The sequence below is a fragment of the Colobus angolensis genome, unplaced genomic scaffold (genome assembly GCF_000951035.1).
Source record: "Colobus angolensis palliatus isolate OR3802 unplaced genomic scaffold, Cang.pa_1.0 Scaffold275, whole genome shotgun sequence".
NCBI lineage: Eukaryota > Metazoa > Chordata > Mammalia > Primates > Cercopithecidae > Colobus > Colobus angolensis.
Window position 1 is genome coordinate 3,448,513 of NW_012115988.1, and position 24,844 is coordinate 3,473,356.

The 24,844-nt window shown below is 44.9% G+C and overlaps 1 protein-coding gene across 1 annotated transcript in view; it reads left to right on the plus strand.

Annotated features, from left to right (window-relative positions):
* Positions 1 to 5,653: 5,653 nt before the first annotated feature.
* Positions 5,654 to 24,844, plus strand: part of LAMB1 (laminin, beta 1) — an 88,765-nt gene continuing 69,574 nt past the window's right edge. The window contains exons 1-7 of the mRNA XM_011948192.1: positions 5,654 to 5,903; positions 6,043 to 6,165; positions 7,274 to 7,449; positions 11,157 to 11,292; positions 14,665 to 14,738; positions 22,800 to 22,988; positions 23,079 to 23,142. Coding sequence (XP_011803582.1) covers positions 6,129 to 6,165; positions 7,274 to 7,449; positions 11,157 to 11,292; positions 14,665 to 14,738; positions 22,800 to 22,988; positions 23,079 to 23,142 — 676 coding nt within the window. The 5' untranslated portion in view covers positions 5,654 to 5,903; positions 6,043 to 6,128. The remainder of the gene's footprint in view (positions 5,904 to 6,042; positions 6,166 to 7,273; positions 7,450 to 11,156; positions 11,293 to 14,664; positions 14,739 to 22,799; positions 22,989 to 23,078; positions 23,143 to 24,844) is intronic.

Here is a 24,844-nt window from a genome sequence, read left to right on the forward strand (position 1 = left end):
GGAGCTTGCAGTGAGCTGAGATCCGGCCACTGCACTCCAGCGCGGGTGACAGAGCGAGACTCCGTCTCAAAAAAAAAAAAAAAGGAAGAAGATGGAAATGCACTGAATAGTCTGGAGCTCATGGGGGGATTAGCCCCATCCAAATCAAGTAAGCTGAAAATGGGAGAGGACTAGTCCCTCAAGGAAAATCCAGGTAATGTTACCAGATGAAGGGAGGATGAATGTTATGCAAGCCCAAACTACTGTTTGTATTATATGGTCCGAGGCTTAAAATGCTGTGACTCACTGCCTGGTTTCAGACCCTGATGGTGTTCCTATTACAGAGGGTAGTAATAACGTCCCCTGTGTGTTCCCTTAACAATTGTAAAGAAGGTTACTCAATTTTATTTATCCAACAAGCAGATATTGAGTGTCTATAATATACTGGAAACTCTGCCACCTGATGGGAATCCAAAGTCTAATAAAAGACAGTCTCTGCCTTCAAAGAACTTCTGGGAACAAGGACAATAAAACAAAACTACAAATTACTGTTCTACTAAAAGACACACATATATATATATATCTAAAGTATAGCATGACATTTGGCCTGAAACTTATTCGTCATTGAATTTACTTTTCTAGATCAATTCTGAATCTCACAAAATGCACTTAAATCTAATTTTCAAAACAGAAAAATCTAGAATTTTTCATGAGAATAATATTATTTAAATAGCCACATTTCAGGACCCAAAGATCGAAGTCTAGAATGTAGCATCCTTGTTTTACTGTCAATCAGGATTTCAAAGGAGACATACACGTGGTGTTCTAAGACTGTGTGAAAGTGAAGGTGACCTTGAAAGCAGTTCTTGTTTTCAAACGAAAATAATAAATGCTACAGGGACATAACTGTCACACATTCTTTGAGACAGAACAGCCACCAATTTGCAGTCCCATCTGCCATTTAAACTGCTGCAGAATTCTCTGGTAAAGACTGCTTTACGCTAAAGCAGGTAGTGCCAGGTTAGTACAAATGACAGACAAGAGACGGCTGTGTTGACAGCCAGAGCGAAGCCCTGGACAGGCTAACAGAAGAGATTCATTCCTCCTCAACTTGTAACATCTTCAGAAATCAGAGGAAATTGTATGAAATATAATAGATGAGAAGAATTTGTGAGTGAAACTTGGAAGTATTCCTAAAATTAAGTCAAGCGGTGGTATTTCTTTTTCTCTTTGGCTAGAAATTCATATTAAGGTAGAAAAAAGTGGACATTTAAGATTTAAGGAAGGTTTTAAAACATGGAGACTAGTCTTCATTTACTTTCATTCGAGAAACACCTATTGAGCACCTGTAATGTGCCTCATCTTATGCAAGGCAACATTAATGCAAAAACGAATGTTACACAATACTTGTCCTTGTCTTGCTGTCTATTGGGGGAGATAAGGGCATAAACAAATAGTTACAGCCTTATGTTACATATGCTATAACAGGCTTTTACAAGGAGGAGAGAGAGGCTCATGGAGAAAGTCATGTTTAAGAGGAGTCTTCAAAGGTGTGCAGTAGTTCACTAAGTTGACAAGGTCAAGGAGGACCCATGTAGTGAAAGTCATGAAGGAATAAATTATGTGATGTACAGGGAAGGAGCAAACGAGAGCCATTGAAGGCTTTTGAATAAGGGAATGACATGATCAAGGTTTTGACTCTGAAAAAAATCCTTCTGTGGGTATTAGGAAGGTTTAGACTGAAGAGAGGAAGAGTCTGGAAGTAGGAACACCTGTCAGGGGGCTCTGGCAGGCATTCAGACTGAACTCTAAGGGAGGGCAATGAGGTTGGAGCAAGGGGACGTGCTGGCTAGCTGCTAGGCAAGTAGAAATGACAGGACCTGGTGATGGGAGGGGAGGGAATGAAGGAGTGAGAGATGTCCAAGATTCCCAGGCTAGGCTGGCTTCAGGGGTGTGTGATTTGTGCAATTGCACAGCCACCCCCCACCACCACCACCCCACTCAGGAGAGTCCCATGCTACGTTTAATGCTCTTTCACTGTCTTTACCTTAATAACAATAGAGGGGCTCCACATTTGTGCCCTGCTGATCATGCAGCCAGTCCTGTTCCCAAGTCTCCATCTTGAGCTAAGGGGTGGATTATGGTGCCAATAATTGAAATGGGAAACAGAAGAAAGAAGACATTTTGTTCTAGGAGAGCTGAGTGGAGAGATTTCAGTTTTGCCACAGATGAATTTCACATACCTATGGATCATTGAAGTAGAGATATTCAATGGCCTGTTAGAAATGGTATGTAAATTCCAAGTGAGGTACAAGCTAGAGAGATGGGAATTGGAGGTTATAGAGAGTCCAAGTGATGCACCCCTGGATATGGATGAGTAGAGGGACCAGAAAAGAGGACAGAACCTTTGGTAGCACCAGTGTTTAAGGGATCAGAGAAGGGCAAGATAAATGGGAGAGGAGGGGTCAAAGCCTTGTGGGAAAATTCTGGAATTATGTCCTGGAAGCTAAGGAAAAAGGAGTCTCAAGAAGGAGGGTGTGATCATCTGAAGCATAAGCCACAAAGAGATCAAATAAGATCACAGTGGGAAAATGTCCATTGCATTCAGCAATTAGAAAGTCAAGGGCAGCCGGGCGCGGTGGCTCAAGCCTGTAATTCCAGCACTTTGGGAGGCCGAGGCGGGCGGATCACGAGGTCAGGAGATCGAGACCATCCTGGCTAACATGGTGAAACCCCGTCTCTACTAAAAAATACAAAAAACTAGCTGGGCGAGGTGGCGGGTGCCTGTAGTCCCAGCTACTGGGGAGGCTGAGGCAGGAGAATGGTGTGAACCCGGGAGGCGGAGCTTGCAGTGAGCCAAGATTGCACCACTGCACTCCAGCCTGGGCGACAGAGCGACACTCCGTCTCAAAAAAAAAAAAAAACAAAGAAAAGAAAGTCAAGGGCACTTACCAAGAACGGTGGTGGGGATGGAAGCCACACTGCCATGGAATGGAGGAGGAACTTGGGGAAAGCAGAGAATAAGAGCAAACTATAATTTCAAGAACCTGAGCTATGAAGCCAAAGGAAGGAGAGGGAGTGTAGAGTATTTATCCCTCGTTCCAGCCACATTTGCCTACAGCAGGAGCATGGAATCAAAGCTCAAGCTTTGATTGAGCAAACCCTGAGATTTGCTCAATCCTTCCTTTGGCTTCCTAACTCAGGTTCTTGAAAGTACAGTTTGCTCTTATTCTCTGCTTTCCCCAAGTTCCTCCTCCATTCCATGGCAGTGTGGCTTCCATCTCCACTGCTGGAGTGCAATGGTGCAATCTTGGCTCACTGCAATCTCCGCCTCCCAGTTTCAAGAGATTCTCCTGCCTCAGCTCCCGAGTAGCTGGGACTACAGGCCCCTGCCACCACGCCTGGCTAATTTTTGTATTTTTAGTAGAGACAGGTTTCACTATGTTGCACAGACTGGTCTTGAACTCCTGACCTCGTGATCCACCCGCCTCACACCCCTTACAGGCACAAGCCACCATGCCTGCCGCCCTTGACTTGCTAACTGCTGAATGCAATGGACATTTTCCCACTGTGATCTTATTTGATCTCTGTGGCTTATGCTTCAGATCTCCCTCTTGAAACTCTTTTCTCCTTAGCTCAGTCTTTGATTCCATGAGCAAATCTCCAGAGCTCAAGCTTTGATTCCATGCAATGCAGGGTTTGTGTTGTTTTTACCTAAAACAGGAGGAGACTGAGCAAGTATATGAGAGCACTGAACTTCGTAGATGAGAGGAGGGCATACTTCTGGGAGAGAAGCACAAAAGATAAAGGTGGAAAGGGTGGTAGACAAATTCACAGATGAAGTGGTTGGAAGGTGAGTATTACACACACTCCTCCCCCTGCATGTATACAGGCAAATTTTTAAAAACCGAATCCTCTCAGCAGTGTTCAATTTACTACTGCAAGTGAGGTGATCGGGAGAGCAAGCAGGCTTCTGAACAGTGCTGAAGGTAAATGGCCTTTTGCAATGGGAGAGGACGCTGACCAGGGACAGGTAGCAAGGAGGGCTCGGCTGCTGTGAGAGCAGAGGCTAGGCTCAAGAAAGAAAAGGAGGTGAAAGATGCTTGCAGTGTGTGCACATGAAAATACGAAACTCTGGCCCAAGGTATTAAAAGCTCAACAGGAAGAAAAGACATTTACCTTTTAATATTTTTCTTTTAATTAAGCCCTGAATACCCTCCATTACAATTCTACAGCCTCCCAACAGCAAGGGCTTTCTCGGTGTTCTCAGGCTACCCAGCCGGTGCAGAGGATCCTAAGCGTCAGCAGAGGCAAAACCTCCCCAGGCTGTAGCAGGGCAAGTGCTGATTTGGTGAATAATTAATGCCTCACTCACCTAGACCCCCAGGCTCCTGCCTGCCTCAGACTCGTGCAGGCTTACAAACTCCTAAAGCAGCTGACTCCATGGTCTAATGATTAAACTTCTCTAGGCCTTATTTCGTGGCAGTTAAGTTAAAAACTGACCAGCTAGCCGCTTAAACTCTTCTCCCTGAGATGACTAGAAAACATGCCAAGTCTCCTGACTGGACTAACAGCTAACTATACTCCCTGAATTTCAGCCACATTTGCCCAGAGCAGGACTCCAAGTTTTGACTGTGTCCATTGCTAAGGGTAGCAGAATGGGTGGTGGTGTCCCGTCACCAACCTCTTTTCCCTCTCCAACCCCTAGAAGATGGTGAGCTTCTATGTACCCCTAATTTCACCAGGCAGGTTACACTGTGTTGTTAGAGACCCTTCTTTAGAGCCCCTCTCCCGACCTCACCATTTGCACGCCGTGGAGGATCGTCGAGATGCGTTGTGGGGAAGTGCCTCTCATGAAAGACTTCCACTTCCTGGCTGTGTCAACTCTTCCACGGCGAGATGGGAAAGGGAGTCAGTAACAATAATAGTGTCATTTGAGGAATTACCTGAGTTAAAACCATCATCTGGATACAGGCAGGAAGATTTTATTTTATTTTATTTTATTTTATTTATTTTTTGAGACGTAGTTTTGCTCTTGTCGCCCAGGCTAGAGTGCAATGGCGCGATCTCGGCTCACTGCAACCTCCTTCTCCCAGGTTCAAGCGATTTTCCTGCTTCAGCCTCCCAAGTAGTTGGGATTACAGGCACCCGCCACCACGCCCAGCTAATTTTTGTAGTTTTAGCAGGACGGGGTTTCACCATGTTGGAAGTAGATTTTTTAAAAATAGAACTAGCCGTTCAATTCAATGCCCTGACCACCTGGGTAACAGGGACTACAGAGAGGTCCTGAATAAATGTGTGCGCAAAGAACTGCAGGGCGCACAGCGCTTCCCCTCCTTCCTAGGAAGACACTGTAGAAGTCGCACCCATCCCAAGCTCTTGGATACTAGGGGCGGAAAGGAAGTGTCACTTTCTAAAGAACAAACACGACAGGTCGACCCTGTTTCTAAAGGGTTAACCCGCCTTCCCCGAGCAGGACAGTTTTAGCCGTTGGCACGTTTGGTGATTCACTTCTTGCCAATGTAAATGCGCGAGTCCGCGGTAGGTCCCGCCGGCCCCCTGGCTGGGCGACTTGAATACCCACCTCGGAGACGCCCCCACGCATCCGCCCCCCTCGCTGGAAGGCCCCGCAGCGCGCCGTTCTGGGACGCGCACCCCGGGGCGGACCCGCGCTGGGACTGGGAAGCGCCCTAGCCCCGCAGCGATCGCAGACACGGCTTTCAAACAAAAGAGGCGCCCCGGGGGGTGGGACCGGGACCTCACCCGGTCCTCGCAGAGTTGCGGCCGCCCGCCCCTTCAGCCCCGGCTCTCCGTGTGCGCATGAGCAGAGGCGCCTCCCTCTGTTCCTCCCAAGGCTAAACTTTCTAATTCCCTTCTTTGGGCTCGGGGGCTGCCAGGAGCGTGGCGAGCGCTCGCGTCGCCGGGTGAGGAGAACAAAGTGGCTGCGCGATTTTTCCCCCTTTCCAGCCCACCCCCCGCTTGCGTGGGAGCGACAGGAAATGGAAGGGCGCCTCTACTCTCTTTGAACATTTGCCTTTTTTCCCCTCCTTTTCACCTCTACAGAAAGGAAGACGGGAAGAAAGGGCAGGCGGCTCGGCGGGCGTCTTCTCCACTCCTCGACCGTGTCCCCGTGGCTGCAGGGAGCCAGCATGGGTCTTCTCCAGGTGTTAGCTTTCAGTTTCTTAGGTAATTCCGTGGAAACGGTGCGGGGAGGCGGATGGACTTGGGCATGGGGAAGGAAAACCCAAAAGCTGTTTGCTCACCTTCGAGGGAGACTGGGGGCTTGGGAGAGGGACTGGATGGAAATGACGCCCCTAGGATTAAACGCCACCGCCCTTGCTTAGGTGGTGGCTGGAGACGGCGCACGCTGAGTGCCTCGGACCCCGCATCCCCCGGGCTCTGCGCCCAAGCCCCGGCCCCTGCGGGCTTCCGCGGCCCCCGGTCAGGGTTTTGCACCCTCGGCCGGTTCACCCTGGGTTTCCCCACCGCGGAGGGCAGGTTCCCTGGGGTTGGCGGTAGTGACTGAGGAGGGCTCTCCAAAAATCCATTGCCCAGGAAAGTGCCTGAGCTGAGCGGAGGCTTCATTCTGGGAACAGATGGGGGCCATGTGGCTTTAATTAACCATCACTGTCTCCGGATGGCACCAGAAACAGCTGGACCTGGCGCTTCCCTGGAATGGCGAAGCCTTGAAACCACTCCAGAGCCCCAGGGACTGTCCATGGGCTCCCCCACCTCCGGAAAGCGGCATCCACCGCGAGACCCGTCGCCTCGCCCCCAGCGAAGCGCCGGTGACCCTCGCGCGTGCACGCACACGCACTCTCGCGCCCCGTGCTCACAGATTTCCACGCGCACACACCGAGGATGCGTGGGCTGCCGCGTGCACGCGGGTTCACCTGCGTGGGTGTGTGGCGCTTGGGGGGTCAGCCTCCCTGCGCCGGGCTCCAGGCACGTCTAGGTGGAGGGTCTATACATCCACCCTTTGTTGGGGGAGCTGCTCCCCGGGGCTGATCAGGGTGGGCGCCAGCGTCGGTGGGTTTCCCAGGAGGGAGGCTCTCGCTGCTGGACAGACCTGATGACGTGTGTGGGTTTCTTTCCGTGTCCTCCTCCTCTCCGAGTCCCTGCCTTCCCAGCCTCTCCTGCGCTCATCTCTCCATTGTCCTTTCTGTGCATTTTGCTTTCTTCCGAATGGACTGCCCTCTCTCCGCACCCACTCCCCCGCCCCGGCTTTTTGGTTTTGTTCGGACTCTACTCCCTGCTTGTGTGCCCCCAACTCTGTCGCCTGTCCTTCCCGCAGCCCTGTGCGGAGCCCGAGTGCGCGCTCAAGAACCCGAGTTCAGCTACGGCTGCGCCGAAGGCAGTTGCTACCCCGCCACGGGCGACCTTCTCATCGGCCGAGCACAGAGGCTTTCGGTGACCTCGACGTGCGGGCTGCACAAGCCCGAGCCCTACTGTATTGTCAGCCACTTGCAGGTGAGGGCTGAGAGTGGGGTTCGAGGCTCTTCTAGCGCCTCCTCCCGTCCAGACCTAAGGGGCAGGCCCTGGGGACTCCGCATCCTTCCAGCAATCCAGATAGGAAGCGCAGCCAGCCAGGGAGTCCCGGGGTTAGACTGGTAGCTCACCCTTTCGCCCCATCTCAGTTTGCACAGTTGCATCCGCCACACATTTCCTGCTGGCGCGGTCAGTATGGAAAGGCAGGACTGCCGAGAGTCCTGGCTGCCCCAACCCAGCGCCTCCAAAGGCCTGATTGTGTGTGTGTGTGTGTGTGTGTGTGTGTGTGTGTTTTAATCTTGAGTTTTGGAAGTGTGCATTAAAGGTGATTTATCCTCTTTTTAAAATCCAGTGATCTTGGGTTCCGCCCCCGCCCCCAACCGCATTTTCACTTGAGTAAAGAGGATTCCAGCACTGACAGGCGTCTTGCAAGGTGATTCCAATCACTGAACGAACCCGTTTTCCTCTCCTCACTTGGTGCTGTTCCCAACTAGATATCAGGATCAGATGCTTGCTTTCACGCAATGCCCTGATTGCCATGGTACCTGATAAAGACCACAGTGAAATTTCAGGGTGTTACCTGTTTCTAAAAGAGGGCCCAAATTTTAGATTTCAGGGGTCATATTTATACAAACTCAAAAGTAATTTTAAAAGAAGACACAAAGAGCCGGGCGCGGTGGCTCAAGCCTGTAATCCCAGCACTTTGGGAGGCCGAGACGGGCGGATCACGAGGTCAGGAGATCGAGACCATCCTGGCGAACACGGTGAAACCCCGTCTCTACTAAAAAATACAAAAAACTAGCCGGGCGAGGTGGCGGGCGCCTGTAGTCCCAGCTACTCGGGAGGCTGAGGCAGGAGAATGGCGTAAACCCGGGAGGCGGAGCTTGCAGTGAGCTGCGATCCCGCCACTGCACTCCAGCCTGGGCTACAGAGCGAGACTCTGTCTCAAAAAAAAAAAAAAAAGAAGACACAAAGTATAAAATATCCAGAATCAGAACACTTTCATTTTTAAAAAGGAAGCTGGCTGGGTGCAAAATGACTCACGCCTGTAATCCCAGCACTTAGGAAGGCTGAGGTGGGAGGATCACTGCAGCCCAAGAGTTCAAGACCAGCCTAGACAACATAGACTCTATCTCTACAAAAAAATTTTAAAAACTTAGCTGGGCATGGTGGTCCACACCTGTGGTTCCAGCTATCTGGGGGGCTGAGGTGGGAGGATTACTTGAGCCCATTAGGTCGAGGCTGCAGTAAGCGATAATCAGGCCACTGCATTCCAGCTTGATCAACAAAGGGAGACCCTGTCTCAAAAAAATTTTTAAATAAAAAAAGGCTGATATTTCTGGCCTCTAACAAAAGCGGAAAGTATCAGTCTCACATTCAGGGCAAGTTCCAAGCTAATTGCCCAGAATGTGGTCAGCCCACCCACCTGTACAGTTGCCCTTCAGAAGGAGGACAGAGTATTGTGTGTGGTTTGCAGAGCAGATCCCTTAAAATGGAGTCACTTTTACAAAGCAAAAAGCCCATTCTAGAGACCTGATAAATTAGACCAAAGGAAAGTGGTAAAGTGGATTCCGTTCATTTGCTTCCAGGTTTATACAGAGATGTCTAGACTGCTTCCTCCTGATTAGAAGGGAGGCTGTAATTACACTTTTTTAAACTTATTTTTTGGAGTTCTGGTGATTGTTCTCCAGTACTGGTTTCCTTGACTACAAGTTATTGAAGGCAGTTGATGTTACTTTTCTAATATTAGCATTTACATTTTACCTACAATATTATGCTAACATTTTCTTGAGAGGCCAGGACATCCTGTAAATGAATCACCAGATTCTGAAATCAACTTTGACCAAAATGAGAATCAGACTGTTTGTATTAAAAGCAACTGGGGGCCGGGCGCGGTGGCTCAAGCCTGTAATCCTAGCACTTTGGGAGGCCGAGACGGGCGGATCACGAGGTCAGGAGATCGAGACCATCCTGGCTAACACAGTGAAACCCCGTCTCTACTAAAAAATACAAAAAACTAGCCGGGCGAGGTGGCAGGCGCCTGTAGTCCCAGCTACTCGGGAGGCTGAGGCAGGAGAATGGCGTGAACCCGGCAGGCGGGGCTTGCAGTGAGCTGAGATCCGGCCACAGTACTCCAACCCCGGGCGACAGAGCTAGACTCCACCTCAAAAAAAAAAAAAAAAAAAAAAGCAACTGGGAAGACTATCCTCTCAGAGATGATTTCTATAGTTCGTTACTGGAGAAGTTTCTCTGAATGTGTAGAGAGCATCAGAAACCACAAGAAAGAGGCGCAGCGGTATCTCCTGAATGTGAAGCTGGCTCTTGGTGTTGCTTCTTGGTTCTTCTCTTCCTTTGGGAGAGGAAGAGGAAGAGGATGCATTCTTAGTAGTTTCCCTTAAAAAAAAAAAAAAATAAGCAACTGGAGCCAGGCTCTCTGGTACATATGATTAGCCATGCATTTGTGAAGTGCTTTTCACAGATAGCAGGGCCTGAAGAAAGGGACTGGACACGTGCTTTTCTCAAACATCTAGTGGGCATCAAGAGTGAGAGAGGAAGCTTGTTTTATCCAGGCTCCCAATGCATCCCTGGCTTTTGGTCTCTGTTTTTTAGACAGTACACCTTGCCAGTCTCCAAATCCTTTTGAGAAGAAGGTAATAACTAACTAACTAAATACAATGTGAAATACAATGTAAAAGTACAGTCAGTTAATTGTGTCCTTATAAGAATATTACGCTTAATCAAATGCTGTTTGTAACATACATGTGGGTCTCTTGTATATTTCAGTCTTAGTCTCATTTTCAGACTTAAGAATAATCTGTATTTCAGAAAATGTAGGTACAGAGCAAAGCTCCATGTAGAAAGGGAGCTATTAAGCTCTGTTGTTTATGATTTGCCTTGACGGAATGCACAGAAAGTAGATAACTCTCCTAACCCAACTGCCCCGGGTGGCTCTGGCTCCCATTTTAGGAAAAAGAGAGAAATTCAACGCTACACTAAAACTTACAGTCTATCTTCATCCTAGTTCATGACCATGTTGGGGTTCTTTGAACTGGCCCCAGATTATAGTGGTCCCAACATGGTCTGGTCCTCCCAACAGTCTGGCCCTCCCTTCCCCAGATACTCTGAGCAATTTTCAGGTTAGCCTGCATGCCCCAACCATTGATTCACTGCCCGGGCAGGGTGGAAATGAAGAAGTCTTGTTCTGTGGTTCCTAAAGCTTCTCTAAATACTTCTGCCTAATACTTGGTTTCTGCTTCATTTAGGTTTTAGAAAATCAGGCCAAGCGAATTGTATTTTTTTCTTTCATTTTTAGTTTGCTTTCTGTCAGCAAAAATTCTCTAATATCTCCTCTGCGTTTTACTGTAGAGTAAGCTCCTCTGTTTATTGAGATTAAGGTTTAAGCCTAGAAATTTGATTTTGGTTAGATTAATAGCTTGAGGAAACAATGCCCTCTTTTACTTTAGACCTTGAATTTGCAAGGAAGGAGGAAATTATTTTCAAGAGTATTTTAGACTCAGCAAGTTAAAAGTGAAAGATGTGATACAAATCACCTAAGCAATTTTCACACATTCATTTTTCTTGAAGCTAATAGGTTGATTTTTGTATTGTGGGCTTGATGGGGTTTTTTTAATTAAAAATGTTTTTAATGAGGTTGCTTTCTAGACTGATGAACTCAACTTTGTTTTCAGGAGGACAAAAAATGCTTCATATGCAATTCCCAAGATCCTTATCATGAGACCCTGAATCCTGACAGCCATCTCATTGAAAATGTGGTCACTACATTTGCGCCAAACCGCCTTAAGATTTGGTGGCAATCTGAAAATGGTATGTGGTTGGTGTGGGGACAAGTTCCATTGAGTGTGATTGATAACTTGGGTGGAGCTTACAGGTTCCTGGGTGTTTGTAATTATGATTTGCTTCTCTGTCCTGTAAGTATGGCCTCTGACAGATTGACTGCCTGGAGCACTAACTTCTCTTGGTAAAATCTTATCCTCCTTCCTGAAGCATGTATTTCCTATAAGAAAGCAGTCTTTCATGCTAGACCAAAGGAGCATTTCATAGTCCTCATTCCGAGGGGCTTTTGGAGAGAGTGCTTGTGTGCCGGGGGCTGTCTGGGGAGGGTATGGGTACTGTCTCAGGCCCTTACTCTTCCACAAAACATAACATCTTTCACTTCAATCAATCCCAAAGGAAGGGGCAGAATCACAGCCCCCACTCCTCCCCTCACCGCCTTCCTTTATCTACAGAAAATTTCTTGATAGTAATAATAGCACTGTGAATAAGCAGCAAGATGTAATTTTTCAAAGCCTCTGTCAACTTGGATATGACCCCAAGTCAAATGGTTCCTCCAGTGATTGCATGAATTACACCCTTTTTGCTGTCTTTGCTATTTGGGATTTGGTTTAATACATTCATCAAATATGATTTTACTGTTGCTGTGACATGAAGCCCAGATGAGTTTCACATTTATTTCAAACTCGGTTGCTGAAATTTGGGGAATAAAGGTAGAGTTATTGTGTTTGCTAATCAACAATGTACCATTAGATCTTCTTTTTAAAAAAATGTGAAAGTATCCTCAAAGAAGTGAACCTAACCCTGGTCGTTAAAAAGCCTGGAGACTACTAGATTTCTTTATTTTATGCCCTACACCTGGGGAACCTTTGGATGCTGTTGCAGCCATCTATCATTCTGTAAAGACAAACACCCTTAATAGATTTCTTTGTCATTGACTGTTTGTTTATTTTTGAGGCAGAGTCTCACTCTGTCACCCAAGCTGGAATGCAATGCTGCAATCTCAGCTTACTACAACCTCCACCTCCCGGGTTCAAGTGATTCTCCCACCTCAGCCTCCTAAGTAGCTGGGATTACAGGCATATGTTACCATGCCCAGCCAATTTTTTTGTATTTTTAGCAGAGACAGGGTTTCACCGTGTTAGCCAGGATGGTCTCGATCTCCTGACCTCGTGATCCACCTGCCTTGGCCTCCCAAAGTGCTAGGATTACAGACATGAACCACCTCTCCCGGTTATCATTGACTGTTAAATTGCAATATTTTCTAGACTACTGGTTTCTAGGGAGAGTTGGTTTGTTCATTGGTTGGCCTTGGCAATTCACTGGTTACAAACTTTCCTGGGTCATCAGAAAGCATGTATCATTTAGAGCCATGTTCATTCTTATGGGGGCATATTTTGGTTGATACTTCAGTGTGAAAGAGAAGTTTCTGTAAATCTGCAATGCATCCTGAAGACTTCTGAAACAGCAGCAAGCTTATGACAAAGACTAGGAGCATATCCTGATCTCCCACATTCTTCCAGTGAAAGACCGTTTGAAGATGTCTCAACGTTAGGATCGAGACTGTCCCCATTTTAGTCAACAGACAGTGAAACAGTTTATCATGTGCTGTAGTTCTAGAGGAAGATTTGTCTTGGTTATGTCGAGTTAATCAACTTCTACAACTTTGAATCTGTGGGACAAAAGAGACCAGATGCCAGAAAGAAGAGATTTTCCAGTAGAGGGGCTTGAGTTTTCTGTCACTCTGTCACAAGAAATTAGATGAGATTAGACTGATGGAACTTAGTCTTTAGAAAGTCAAACTGATTGTTACTATACCCTATCATCTCTGTGTTGTCTGATCACAATTGAAGACTTTATGAACGTGATTTTATCTATTTTCTGTGTGTTTTGCAAAGTTGTGCTTATACATGGCAGGGTTAAATTATCAGTGTCCAGGCACAGAAACGAGCTTGAAATGTACAACTATTTTTACCCATCATGATGATCTATTCCTAGTTCTGACAGAAATCCAATATACTATAGAAGAATGACCTTGTTTCTTTTTTCTGGATTTTTCTTCCCATATAAAAAAAGCCTGTAGTGCTTTATCAGGTTATAAATCTAAATGGAATGTGCTTTTGGCGCACACATTGCAGCATATGTTTTTAGGTTACAGAAATGGCACTAGTCTTGCTTCGCACTTTACATTATTTTGTTATCTCTTAATTTTGAACAAATATTGTAGGTTTTTAAAAGCCTGGAAGAGGGGAGACATACAGTTGCCTAACATTTCACTCAAAAATAAATGCCCATTGTAGTTTTATAATGTGGTTCTTTTTAATAAGTTAGATAAGATTAGTTAGTATGATTATAATGTTTTTCTTTTAACATTCCAGCTAACTCATATCCGTTCTAGTGACCACTTTCCATGCCCCCACCCCCCCAATTGACTTGGCAATTTTCCAGCAAGAGAGTTTATTTCAAAAGGTCCTCCTGATTTCCTGAAAATACACCAGCCTGTGACATGATTCATTCTGACACATTCCTGTCTTCCCGCATTTAAGACTTCTTTTGCTCTGGAAGATGGACCCCAAAAGCTCTCTCAAACACAAGAAGCATGGAAAGTCTCCCTTGCTGAACAGGCAGGCTTGAGAGCTCTAGGGGCTGGGGAGGAGGTGCTTTCCATCTCTGGAATTCCAGTGGCCTTTTTAACGTGTTTAAGTGAGACTGATTGACCCTCGGGGCAAGGGTGCAAAGGCTCATTTGTTTGTTCAGGCTCTCCCCTGAAAGAGAAGATGTTAGTATTTGTTCTGAGCCAGTTTATTTGACCGACTCGTTTTTCCTCTGGCATTGTTTTTCATTGTGGAAATGCATCCAAAGATTTCCCCATCAGGGATAGGTTTTTCTAGGTTGTAGTATAACTAACATATGTGGTAGACTCTTATTTATTTTCTTTGCTGCTGCCTAGAGAAAAAGGGAATATTTGTGTTTCTACTGGAGGAGGATTGTGTCCTTGTGCATCAGACTGCAAGCTGACCCCCTACTGTGCACAGGAAGTGCCCTCCCGTTTTTCCTTTGAGAGCAGCTTGGCTTAGAGGGTTGGGAAGATGTTTCACTTCTGGGTAGGCAAAGGATGTCTTTCTTGACAGCAGCTAGAGGCACTCTGCCAGATGTCTTGTTCCAGTGAGCAGATTCAATCTGTTGAACTCCAGAATGATTTGTGGAAAACTAAAGAATCATCTGACTTGTGCTTTACCACCTAAGTAAGCCCACAGGATTATTGTTTAGTTTCAGCTTCAGCTTAAGGTAGAATGCAAGGATACTTTCTATGGGGAACATAAAAATAGTTTTAAAAACATAGTCTCAACTATTCACAGATGTTTCTGTTTACAGTTTCATTTGTTGTTGTTTAATCTCCCGTAGGTGTGGAAAATGTAACTATCCAACTGGATTTGGAAGCAGAATTCCATTTTACTCATCTCATAATGACTTTCAAGGTAAGAAATCCATAACTTTCTCACAAATGACACACAAGAGTGCTGTGTAATGTCCCCTTTCACAATGGATGTCAGATGTGAGTTGACCTAAATGGGAACTTAAATATTATTGTTGCCATAAATTGGGGTAATTGAGCAGTTTTTAAAACATGAGCATGAATAACTACATTTAACAAATACTCTATTTTCATGACAATAAGTAGAAAGAGCCTCTATTCTAAGGTAATTCAACTGTAAACTTTTAATTAGGTATCATTTTATTTCCCCATAGAGTAAGGCACTGTTGACCCTCTTCCAAACCACAGTAAAACATCTGGAGAGTAAATCCCTGGTCCCTTGTGTTTATGCTTTAATACTGACTTTGGTAACTGGAAAGGAAGCGTATTCTCTTTGGTTTTCAAAGTTTTGCAAAATTTGTGGGAACAGTTTTACAGTTCCTTAAGAAATGTGTAATGCCTTCTTAAATGTGGATTTTCTCATCATTTTTCTTTGAGAGATGTAAAATGACTCCAGAACTAGGGAATGTCTCTGTACAAAGTCCCTTTGTTTCTTCTTAAGCAGCTGCCTGGAAATGACAGACTTCACATGGCTTAAAGTACACATTGGCGCACAGAAAACCCATAATTTACTTATTGCTTCTCAGATTAAAAATCACTTTTGAATAGTTTTCATTTGGAGTTGGGAACCTTATCTACACCCTCTCAGGAAAGGAAAAGGTGCCAAGGATAGATTTACCATGTGGGCAGGTAGCCATGAAAATCTCACTGTCTCTGCCACCAAAGTGGGAGGCCAAGGAGCTAGGGTGGGCGTGGGAGTCAGAATGCAACTAGGAGGGACGTTGGGCTGTGCAGTTCCCAGGCCTGAGCCTTCATCCCCGTGCCCACTCCCCAGCAGCCTGCTGTTCCTGCTGGAGCAGGAAGGTGGGCATTGTGACTGTGACACCTGGTATTGAGAGTGGTGGGGAAGGTTTCACTAAATAAATCGTTAACTACTTCTTGTCACCAACCGCTTGTCCCTTCATTGACCACATAATCGATCTGGTGATTAAATTGGTGCTCATCGGCATATAAGGATGTTACCTTTAAGTTATGTGACACCTAAGAATACTCAAAATCATCTTTATTAATGTTTATGATCCTATCTTTTCCTTTGCAGAGGGCATCTGTTCATATACATGGATAGTTCTGAGTTCATCTAGATCCAAAAGTCCTTTGGGCACATGTTTTGTAGTTGAATACTCACTCAGGTGAATACAGTGGGAGAAAGATGAACTTACTCATGTAGGTGCAGAAGGTAAAACGGGGGCAGTGATTGAACTGAGACACGCAGAATGGCTATAAGCTGGGGCCAGGTGTGGTGGCTCACACCTGTAATCCCAGCACTTTGGGAGGCCAAGGCAGGCAGATCACTTGAGGTCAGGGGTTCAAGACCAGCCTGGCCAATATGGTGAAACCCCGGCTCTATTAAAAATACAAAAATTAGCCAGGTGTGGTGGCACATGCCTGTACTCCCAGCTACTTGGGAGCCTGAGGCGGGAGAATCGTTTGAACCCTGCAGGCAAATGTTGCAGTGAGTCATGATCATGCCACTGCACTCCAGCCTGGGCGACAGGGTGAGACCCTATCTCAAGAAAAAGAATAGGTACAAGTTATCACACTGGTTTACGAGAAAACAACTCATCCTTCGGGTCCCAGCTCCAGTGAGAAAAGCAACATCTATGGGGTTGGGTACATGGGGTATGTATCCCTGTCTGTTCCTTCTTGGCATGTGTGGCCAGAGCTGTGACTTCCTCATTGGCAAATGGGAAGAGGAATAATACCTACATCATAGGACATAAGACAGAATGGTGATGGTCTCCTGTTCCCCTCTGTTTTTTGTTTTTTGTATTTTAAATACTGAGTCTTGCTCTGTTGCCCAGGCTGGAGTGCAGTGGTGCAATCTTAGCTCACTGCACCCTCCACCTTCTGGTTTTAAGCAATTCTCCTGCCTCAAGCTCCTGAGTAGCTGGGACTATAGGCACATGCCACCATACCTGGCTAATTTTTGTATTTTTGGTAGAGACAGGTTTCACCATGTTGGCCAGGCTGGTCTCGAACTCCTGACCTCAGGCGATCTGCCCATCTTGGCCTCCCAAAGTTCTGGGATTACAGGCTTGGCCACCGCGCCTGGCCTGTTCCCTTCTGTTCTAGGAATTCAGATAATCTTGCTGGCCTGGCATATAGTGGGAACCTGAAAGTCTTTATAAATGCAGATGCTTGGCATATAGTAATTGCTCTACAAATGTTTACTGAATGAAAGAATAGTGGATAAATGAATTCAACCATCTTCTGTTTGTAAGAAACTACCCTACTTTAAGCCTTACGGGAAATTGTAAAGATAGCATAGTGACTGCCCTCCAGGAGCTTCCAGTCTTCCAGGGGAGAAAGATATACTTGCAAATAACTTACAGTACATGACAGAAGGTGCTAATGACTACAGCAGAAGTTCAGACAAAGTATGTTAGCCTGGAGGAGGGTGAGATTAATTTTAGCCTGGAATAAAGAAGAAACCTAGAACTGGGACTGCACTTGACCTGGACCAGGAAGGGAGAGCAGGATGTCAGTGGGAGGAGATGGAAGAAAGGCCATTCATGGCCAGAGGGAAACAGTCTGAGAGCAAGGCACTGGTGTTGGGACAGTGGGTCAGAGTTTGCTCAGCAAATGCTATGTAGATTTGCCTCGAGTTTGGGGTAGTGAGAGAAGGAAAGTAAAGTAAAAGTAGAAAAGCAGATTAGACGCAAAGGGCATTGACTCCTTGCTAGGGAGTGTGAACTTTATAAGAAAAAGGGAGCCATTACAACTGATCAATCTTAGAAATTCTTTTTTTTTTTTTTTTTTTTTGAGATGGAGTCTCACTCTGTTGCCCAGGCTGGAATGCAGTGGTGCGATCTCAGCTCACTGCAACCTCTGCCTCCCAGGTTCAAGCGATCCTTTCTGCCTCAGCCTCCCGAGTAGCTGGGATTATGGGCATGCACCACCACACTCGGCTAATTTTTTATTTTTAGTAGAGACAGGGCTTCACCATGTTACTCAGGCTGGTCTCGAACTCCTGACCTCAGGTGATCCACCTGCCTCTGCCTCCCAAAATGCTGGGATTACAGGCGTGAGCCACTGCGCCCGGCCTCTTTTCGTATTTTTAATCATGAATGATCATTTCTTGCCAAAATTTTCTACTCTGAGGTGATTGGGATAATTCTGTTGCAAAAACATTAACATTTAGTATGACTCTTTTTTACTGTATTCTTGCAGTTAGTAACTGCAGCTATCATGCTATTTTGTGCTTTATTTTTGCTTATGCCAGTCTTAAAGATCCAGATTTCTGGATCTTTAATTTAAAAAAAAAAAAGTGAATACCAAAAAAAAAAAAAAAAGGGAACCATTGACAAGAAAAGGAGACCTGTGTTTCAGGAAGGTAGCCCAAGAGGAAATACAAAGCAAGGACTGGGATGGCAAGAATAAAGGGCATGTTGGGAGGCTCTATTGATGTCAGCATTGATGAAACATTAATGGAGGGTTGGTGCTAATGCAAAAACTGGCTGTGATTCTCAAGTAGGAGGGAGCCTCTTCCTGTACCCCAAGAGTCCTGTATCTTAGAAAGCTTTTTCAAATCCCATGTGTCCACTCACTGCCATACTCTGATACTCTCTGCTGTTACTGCCTTTGAGGATCATTGCCAAGATGAGGAGCCCCTGTTTTCTAAGGGCAGTCATTTGGATCCTTTAAAATCAAAAGCTGAACCATGAAGTGGAGAAATATTAGAAGCAGAACAGTGGAAGGAAAGGGCTGAATCAAAAATTACTTAGGGCTGCTCTGCCTATGCAGTAGCCATTCTTTTCTTCCTTTACTTTCTTAATAAACTTGCTTTCACTTAAAAAAAAAAATTACTTAGAAAGTCAAGTGAAATAACTAGGAAGATGGTGAAGCTACTAACAGTAGTGAAATCAGGAAGAAAACTGAGGTTGTTGATTTTTTTTCCCCAAGTTTGCCATAGAGATGGCTAATTGCTAAGTAGATTTAGACTAGCAAAAGCTCACTTAGCATGTACACAGTATGTTTTTCTATATTGCTAGATGTTTCAAAACTCATAACTCTTGGCCGGGCATGGTGGCTCATCCCTGTAATCCCAACACTTGAGGGGCTGAGGTGGGAGGATTGCTTGAGCTTCAGGAGTTCAAGACCAGCCTGGGCAGCACAGCAAGACCCTGTCTCTGCAAAAAATTTAAAAATTAGCCAGACATGGTGGCACACGCCTGTAGTCCCAGCTACTCAGGAAGCTGAGGTTGGAGGATCGCTTGAGCCCAGGAGGTCAAGGCTGCAGTGAACTATGATTGTGCTAGTGCACTCCAGCCTGGGCAACAGAGCGAGACTCTATCTCAAAAAGACACAAAAAACTCATAGGTCTTTTGTTTATTATAAATTCGGAGGCAACTGTGCAGCAACAGCAGGCCTGAGAAGGTTGATGACTAAGCAGAGAGCATGGAAAGGATTCTATTCTTTAGGTAAAATGTGTTGTTCTGGTTTCCAGCAACTTCTTAACTCCACAGGAAATTGGATGACTCGTCAATGGTCCTTTGGGACTTAAAAGTTTCCAAAAGAGAGGGAGAAGGAAGCACAGCCAGAAATGGCTTTCACACTTTTTCAGACCTTCCCCTCTCTGCCTCTCCCCAAGCCTCCCAGCCGGGCTCTCACGGGGAGTTTGCCATGGTATGTGGCACATATGGTTCAGTTAGTCCTTAGGAATTTTTCTCTCTTATTTTAAAAGTCTTAGGCTAATACTGTCTTGAGTTGAATATGGTATCATTTTCTTATATTCCTGAGTAGGTGAAAAAAAACCTGAGCAGCTAGTGAGTGAATAAGTCAAAGAGTCTGTCAAAATGTAATTGTCCATTTTCTTATCCTTGACATCTTTTATCAGAGAAAAAGCCCAGCAGGATTATTAAGGAGGGCTAAAGAAAGCCTAAGCATGTTTCTAGTTTTCAGCATTAACTCTCACCCCAATTTCTGTCAAGCATTGGTTTTAATTCAGAAGTAAGTGTCTTTATTTAGCTTCTGTTTTCTAGGTCAACTGAACTTTCCTTTGATCTTCTTCCCTTGTAATGTGACTTTCAATTCCCAAAATGCATCACTGTGTTGGTCAGTGTCAAAGCTTTTGCCTGATTGCCTGTTTTCAGTGCTCTTTCTGCTTCATCTTTTACTTCCAGTTTTCTCTGTTCACCACACCCTCCTAAATCTCCCTCCTGCCTTGGTTTCAGAAGACTGCCTTTTTTCTCTTTCCTCTCTGACACTCATTTTCCAGTCTTCTATGCCTTTAGCCAGTGAGGGAGAAAGATAGGCATGGATTTGAATCTAAGCTCTGCCTGTAACTAGCAAATCAATGTCTCCGAGCCTCAGTTTTCTCATTTGTCAGACAAATGTGTTGTGAGGGTACATTGGTTTCCTACGGATGCCATAACACAGTGTCACAGGACTGGGTGACTCAAACAACAGAAATGTATATTCTCACAATTCCATAGGCTAGGAATCTCAAGGTAAGGTGTTGGCAGGGTTGGTTTCTGCTGAGGCCTCTCTCCTAGGTTCGGGATGGCTGTCTTCTCCCTGTGTCTTCACACGGTCTTCCCTCTGTGCATGTGTGTGTCCTCATCTCTTCTTACAAGGACACCAGTCATAAATGATAAGAGCCCACCCTCATGACCTCATTTAACCTTCATTACCTCTTTAAAGAGCACATCTCCACATACAGCGACCTGAAGTATGGTGTTACATCTTCAACATATGACTTTTGCGGAAACACAAATAAGCCCAAATTATAGAGAGCTGAAGTAAATAATGTTAATGAGTGGTACTGGCACCACTCTGTTTTCCTTTTCTAGCCCCTGGTTGATACGTTTTTCTGGAGCACAGACTTAGACTCTTTTTATCTTGCCCATTCTTTTTTCTTTTCTTTTTTTTTGTTTTGAGACATATACTTGGAGGTTTCAAATATTATGTGTGTGCAGTGACTCCCAAATTAATGTTTCAAGCTCCCTTCTTGCAGTTGACTGCCAGACCACTTTTTCCAAGTGTCCGATGGGTGTCTCCACATGGACATCGCACTTGTGACTAGTTCGCCTACAACCAAATGCTTTCACACCTCTTCCCCATTGTTGTCACTGGCAACACATCTACCTCGCTACCCAAGTGCAGGTGCCTGCATTTCTTTCCTCACTCTGCCTTTTCCGCTGCAGTCTCGTTGATCACCAAGTGCAATTCAATATAGTCTTCTGTCACTAAATTTCCAGAGTGGTCAGTCCCATCCCTTTCTATCTACATTGTAACTTCTCAGGTTAAAACCTTCATCTTTTTTCTTTCACTTGGTTTTCCTGTGCTTTGTGTTGTCCATGTCCAGTAACTCTACCACAAGAGTTATTTTTCTGAAGCGCAGTATGATCATTTCATTCATCCACTTAAATTTTTTAGTGTTCCCTTTTCATTGCAAAAAGATAAGTCCCTTAGCATGGCAACTCCTTCTTATCCAGGCCCGACCAACCTCTTCTGCCACGTGTAGCCACTTCCACCCACTGCCTGGAAAATACCTTGTTGCCCTTCTAAGATCCAATTTGGCCCGGGTGCGGTGGCTCACACTTGTAATCTCCTCACTTTGGGAGGCCAAGGTGGGTGGATCACCTGAGGTTAGGAGTTCTAAACCAGGCTGGCCAACATAGTGAAACCCCGTCTCTACTAAAAATACAAAAATTAGCTGGGCGTGGTGGCACGTGCCTGTAATCCCAGCTACTTGGGAGGCTGAGACAGGAGAACTGTTTGAACCCAGGAGGCGGAGCTTGCATTGAACTGAGATCATGCCACTGCACTCCAGCCTGGGCGACAGCAGGACTCTGTCTCAAAAAAAGATCCAATTTTATGCCTTCTTCTCTGTGAAGTATTCCTAGTTTTTTTTTTTTTTTCCTTGGCAGTAAAATATCCATAACAGAAAGTCTACCATTTTAACCATTTTTAAATGTATAATTCAGTGGTGTCATGTATATTCACAATGTTGAGCAACCACTAAGACTGGCTATTTCCAGAACTTTTTCATCACCCCAAACAGAAATTCTGTGGCTATTGCCCCTCTGCCCAGCCCCTGGTAACTGCTAATCAACTTTGTGTCTCTGTCTACTTAACCAATTCTAGGTATTTCATACAAATGGAATCATGTAATATTTGTCCTTTTGTGTGGCTTATTTCGCTTAGCATAATGCCTTCAAGGTTCATCCATGTTGTAGCATGTATTGGCATTTCGTTCCTTTTGGTGGCTGAGTAATATTTCACAGTATGTATATATCACATTTTGTTTATCTTCATCAGTTGATGGGTACATGGGTTGTTTCTGCCTTCTAGCTGTTGTGAAAAATACTGCTGTGGTGAACATTCATATACAAGTCTCTGTTTGAGTTCCTGTTTTCAATTCTTCCGGGTATATACCTAATAATGTGGAACTGCTGGATTTTCCAGCTTCTTGAGTTATTAATTTCTTCCTCTTCCTTTTCCAAAGCACATTGCATGTGACCCTACTGTGGTGTTTTACATAGCATACTGCAATTTATTGACACCCATATCTGTACCTCATTGAACTGTGTATAGCATATAGACAGCATATAGGCCACTGGCTGCTACTAAGGAGATAGTCATACATTTATTGAATGATTAAATGAATGAGTGAAGGAACAAGCACTCAAACTTGCCACTCATATTGCAGTGTACATGGTGACTAAATACATGAAAGTGCTTCTAAAGCTTCTAAAGAGAAACAGTTTACTTATCCAGTAGGGTGGGGGAAAGTGCACATTTTAGAGGCTAGACACTTTCCTTGCGAGAAGAGGCTCCATGGAACAGCTTAAATTATTTGAAATCCAGTCACAGTCTGAAATACAAACCACATGCAGTTCAAGTTTGTGGCATACAGTTGAGTGACATTTTTACCTGAGATTTAAAAAAATACAGACTACCAATAAAAAACATCAAATGAGATTTTTGCTCCTGCCTTTAGACATTCCGTCCAGCTGCTATGCTGATAGAACGATCGTCCGACTTTGGGAAAACCTGGGGCGTGTACAGATACTTCGCCTATGACTGTGAGGCCTCGTTTCCAGGCATTTCAACTGGCCCCATGAAAAAAGTTGATGACATAATTTGTGATTCCCGATATTCTGACATTGAACCCTCAACCGAAGGAGAGGTTTGTTTGCTTCTGTGTTGTACATTCTACTTGCAAATCTACTTTTTGATTATTGCAAAAATACCAGTTACTCTTGTTTCCATTTTTTAGGTGATATTTCGTGCTTTAGATCCTGCTTTCAAAATAGAAGATCCTTATAGCCCAAGGATACAGAGTAAGTTCATTTTCAAATAAAAGTTTGTTTTTGTTTGTTTGTTGTCTTGTTTTGTTTTGTTTTGTTTGAGATGGAGTTTTGCTCTTGTTGCCCAGGCTAGAGTGTAATGACGTGATCTTGGCTCATCGCAACCTCCCCCTCCTGAGTTCAAGCGATTCTCCTACCTCAGCCTCCCAAGTAGCTGGGATTACAGGCATGAGCCACCATGCCCAGCTAACTTTATATTTTTAGTAGAGATGGGGTTTCTCCATGTTGGTCAGGCTGGTCTTGAACTCCCAACCTCAGGTGATCCGCCCACCTCGGCCTCCCAAAGTGCTGGGATTACAGGCATGAGCCACTGCACCTGGCTCAAATAAAAGTTTTTGTTCGTTTTGTTTTGTTTTTTGAGACGGAGTTTCACTGCTATTGCCCACACTGGAGTGCAATGATGTGATCTCAGCTCACTGCAACCTCCATCTCCCAGGTTCAAGCAATTCTCCTGCGCCTCAGCCTCCTGAGTAGCTGGGATTACAGGTGCCCACCACCACGCCCAGCTAGTTTTTTTGTATTTTAAGTAGAGATGGGGTTTCACCATGTTGGCCAGGCTGGTCTCGAACTCCTGACCTCAGGTGATCCACCCACCTTGGCCTCCCAAAGTGCTAGGATTACAGGCGTGAGCCAACACGCCTGGCCCAAATAAAAGTTTTGATGGTAAACAGCAACCATGGAATAAGTCTTACTCACAATCTAAATATTCGGTGCTAAATCTACCTTCTTCATTTTCCTTCTTTCTCTGCAGAAGAAGGTCTTGAAATTAGCAGTAATTACTCTCCACTGATAGAGAATACATTTACATCTGATATAAGATGTAAATACAATACATCCGATATAAGATTTAGAAGTTATCAAGTAATTATATTGATCATACCTTATTTTATTGCTCAGTACATTAATTAGGGTATATATTGGGCTTTTGTATCAACGTGTCCCCCCAAATCTAGTTGTTCAAATAAGGTGAAAGTTTCTTTCTCTCTTATGAAACCCATCAAAGAGTTTTCTAGAGAAGAAGTGTAGCTCAATTGCCATAATTAAACTTCCTGGATAAAGTACAGGATGATGCCCAGTTACATTTTGCGGATAAATCATTCTTTTTTTAAGCATAACTATATCCCATATACCCCATGTAATATTTGTGTTTAGTACAAGTGTGTGCTGTGCAATATTTGTGGTTGGTATAACTATGTCCCATGTGATATTTGAGACACACTTTATCCTAAAAAATGATTGTTTATCTGCAATTCAAGTTTAACTGAGTGTTGTTTATATTTAACTATTTATTGTTAAATCTGGCAACCCTAGTTATAAGACCACCCATGTTTCCAGGTTTATTCACATGGTTAGAGTTAGACCACCACCACCATGTCCTCATCTCAACTCAGGAGAAGAGGGAAGATGAGGCAAGCAAATTCCATTTAAAGAGGAGATGTAGGCCAGGTGCAGAGGCTCACTCCTGTAATCCCACCACTTTGGGAGGCCAAGGTGGGCGGATCACTTGAGGTCAGGAATTCGAGACTAGCCTGGCCAACATGGTGAAACTCTGTCTCTACTAAAAATACAAAAATTAGCTGGGCGTGGTGGCGCATGCCTGTAATGCCAGCTACTCAGGAAGCTGAGGCGGGAGAATTGCTTGAACCCAGGAGGCGGAGGTTGCAGTGAGCCAACA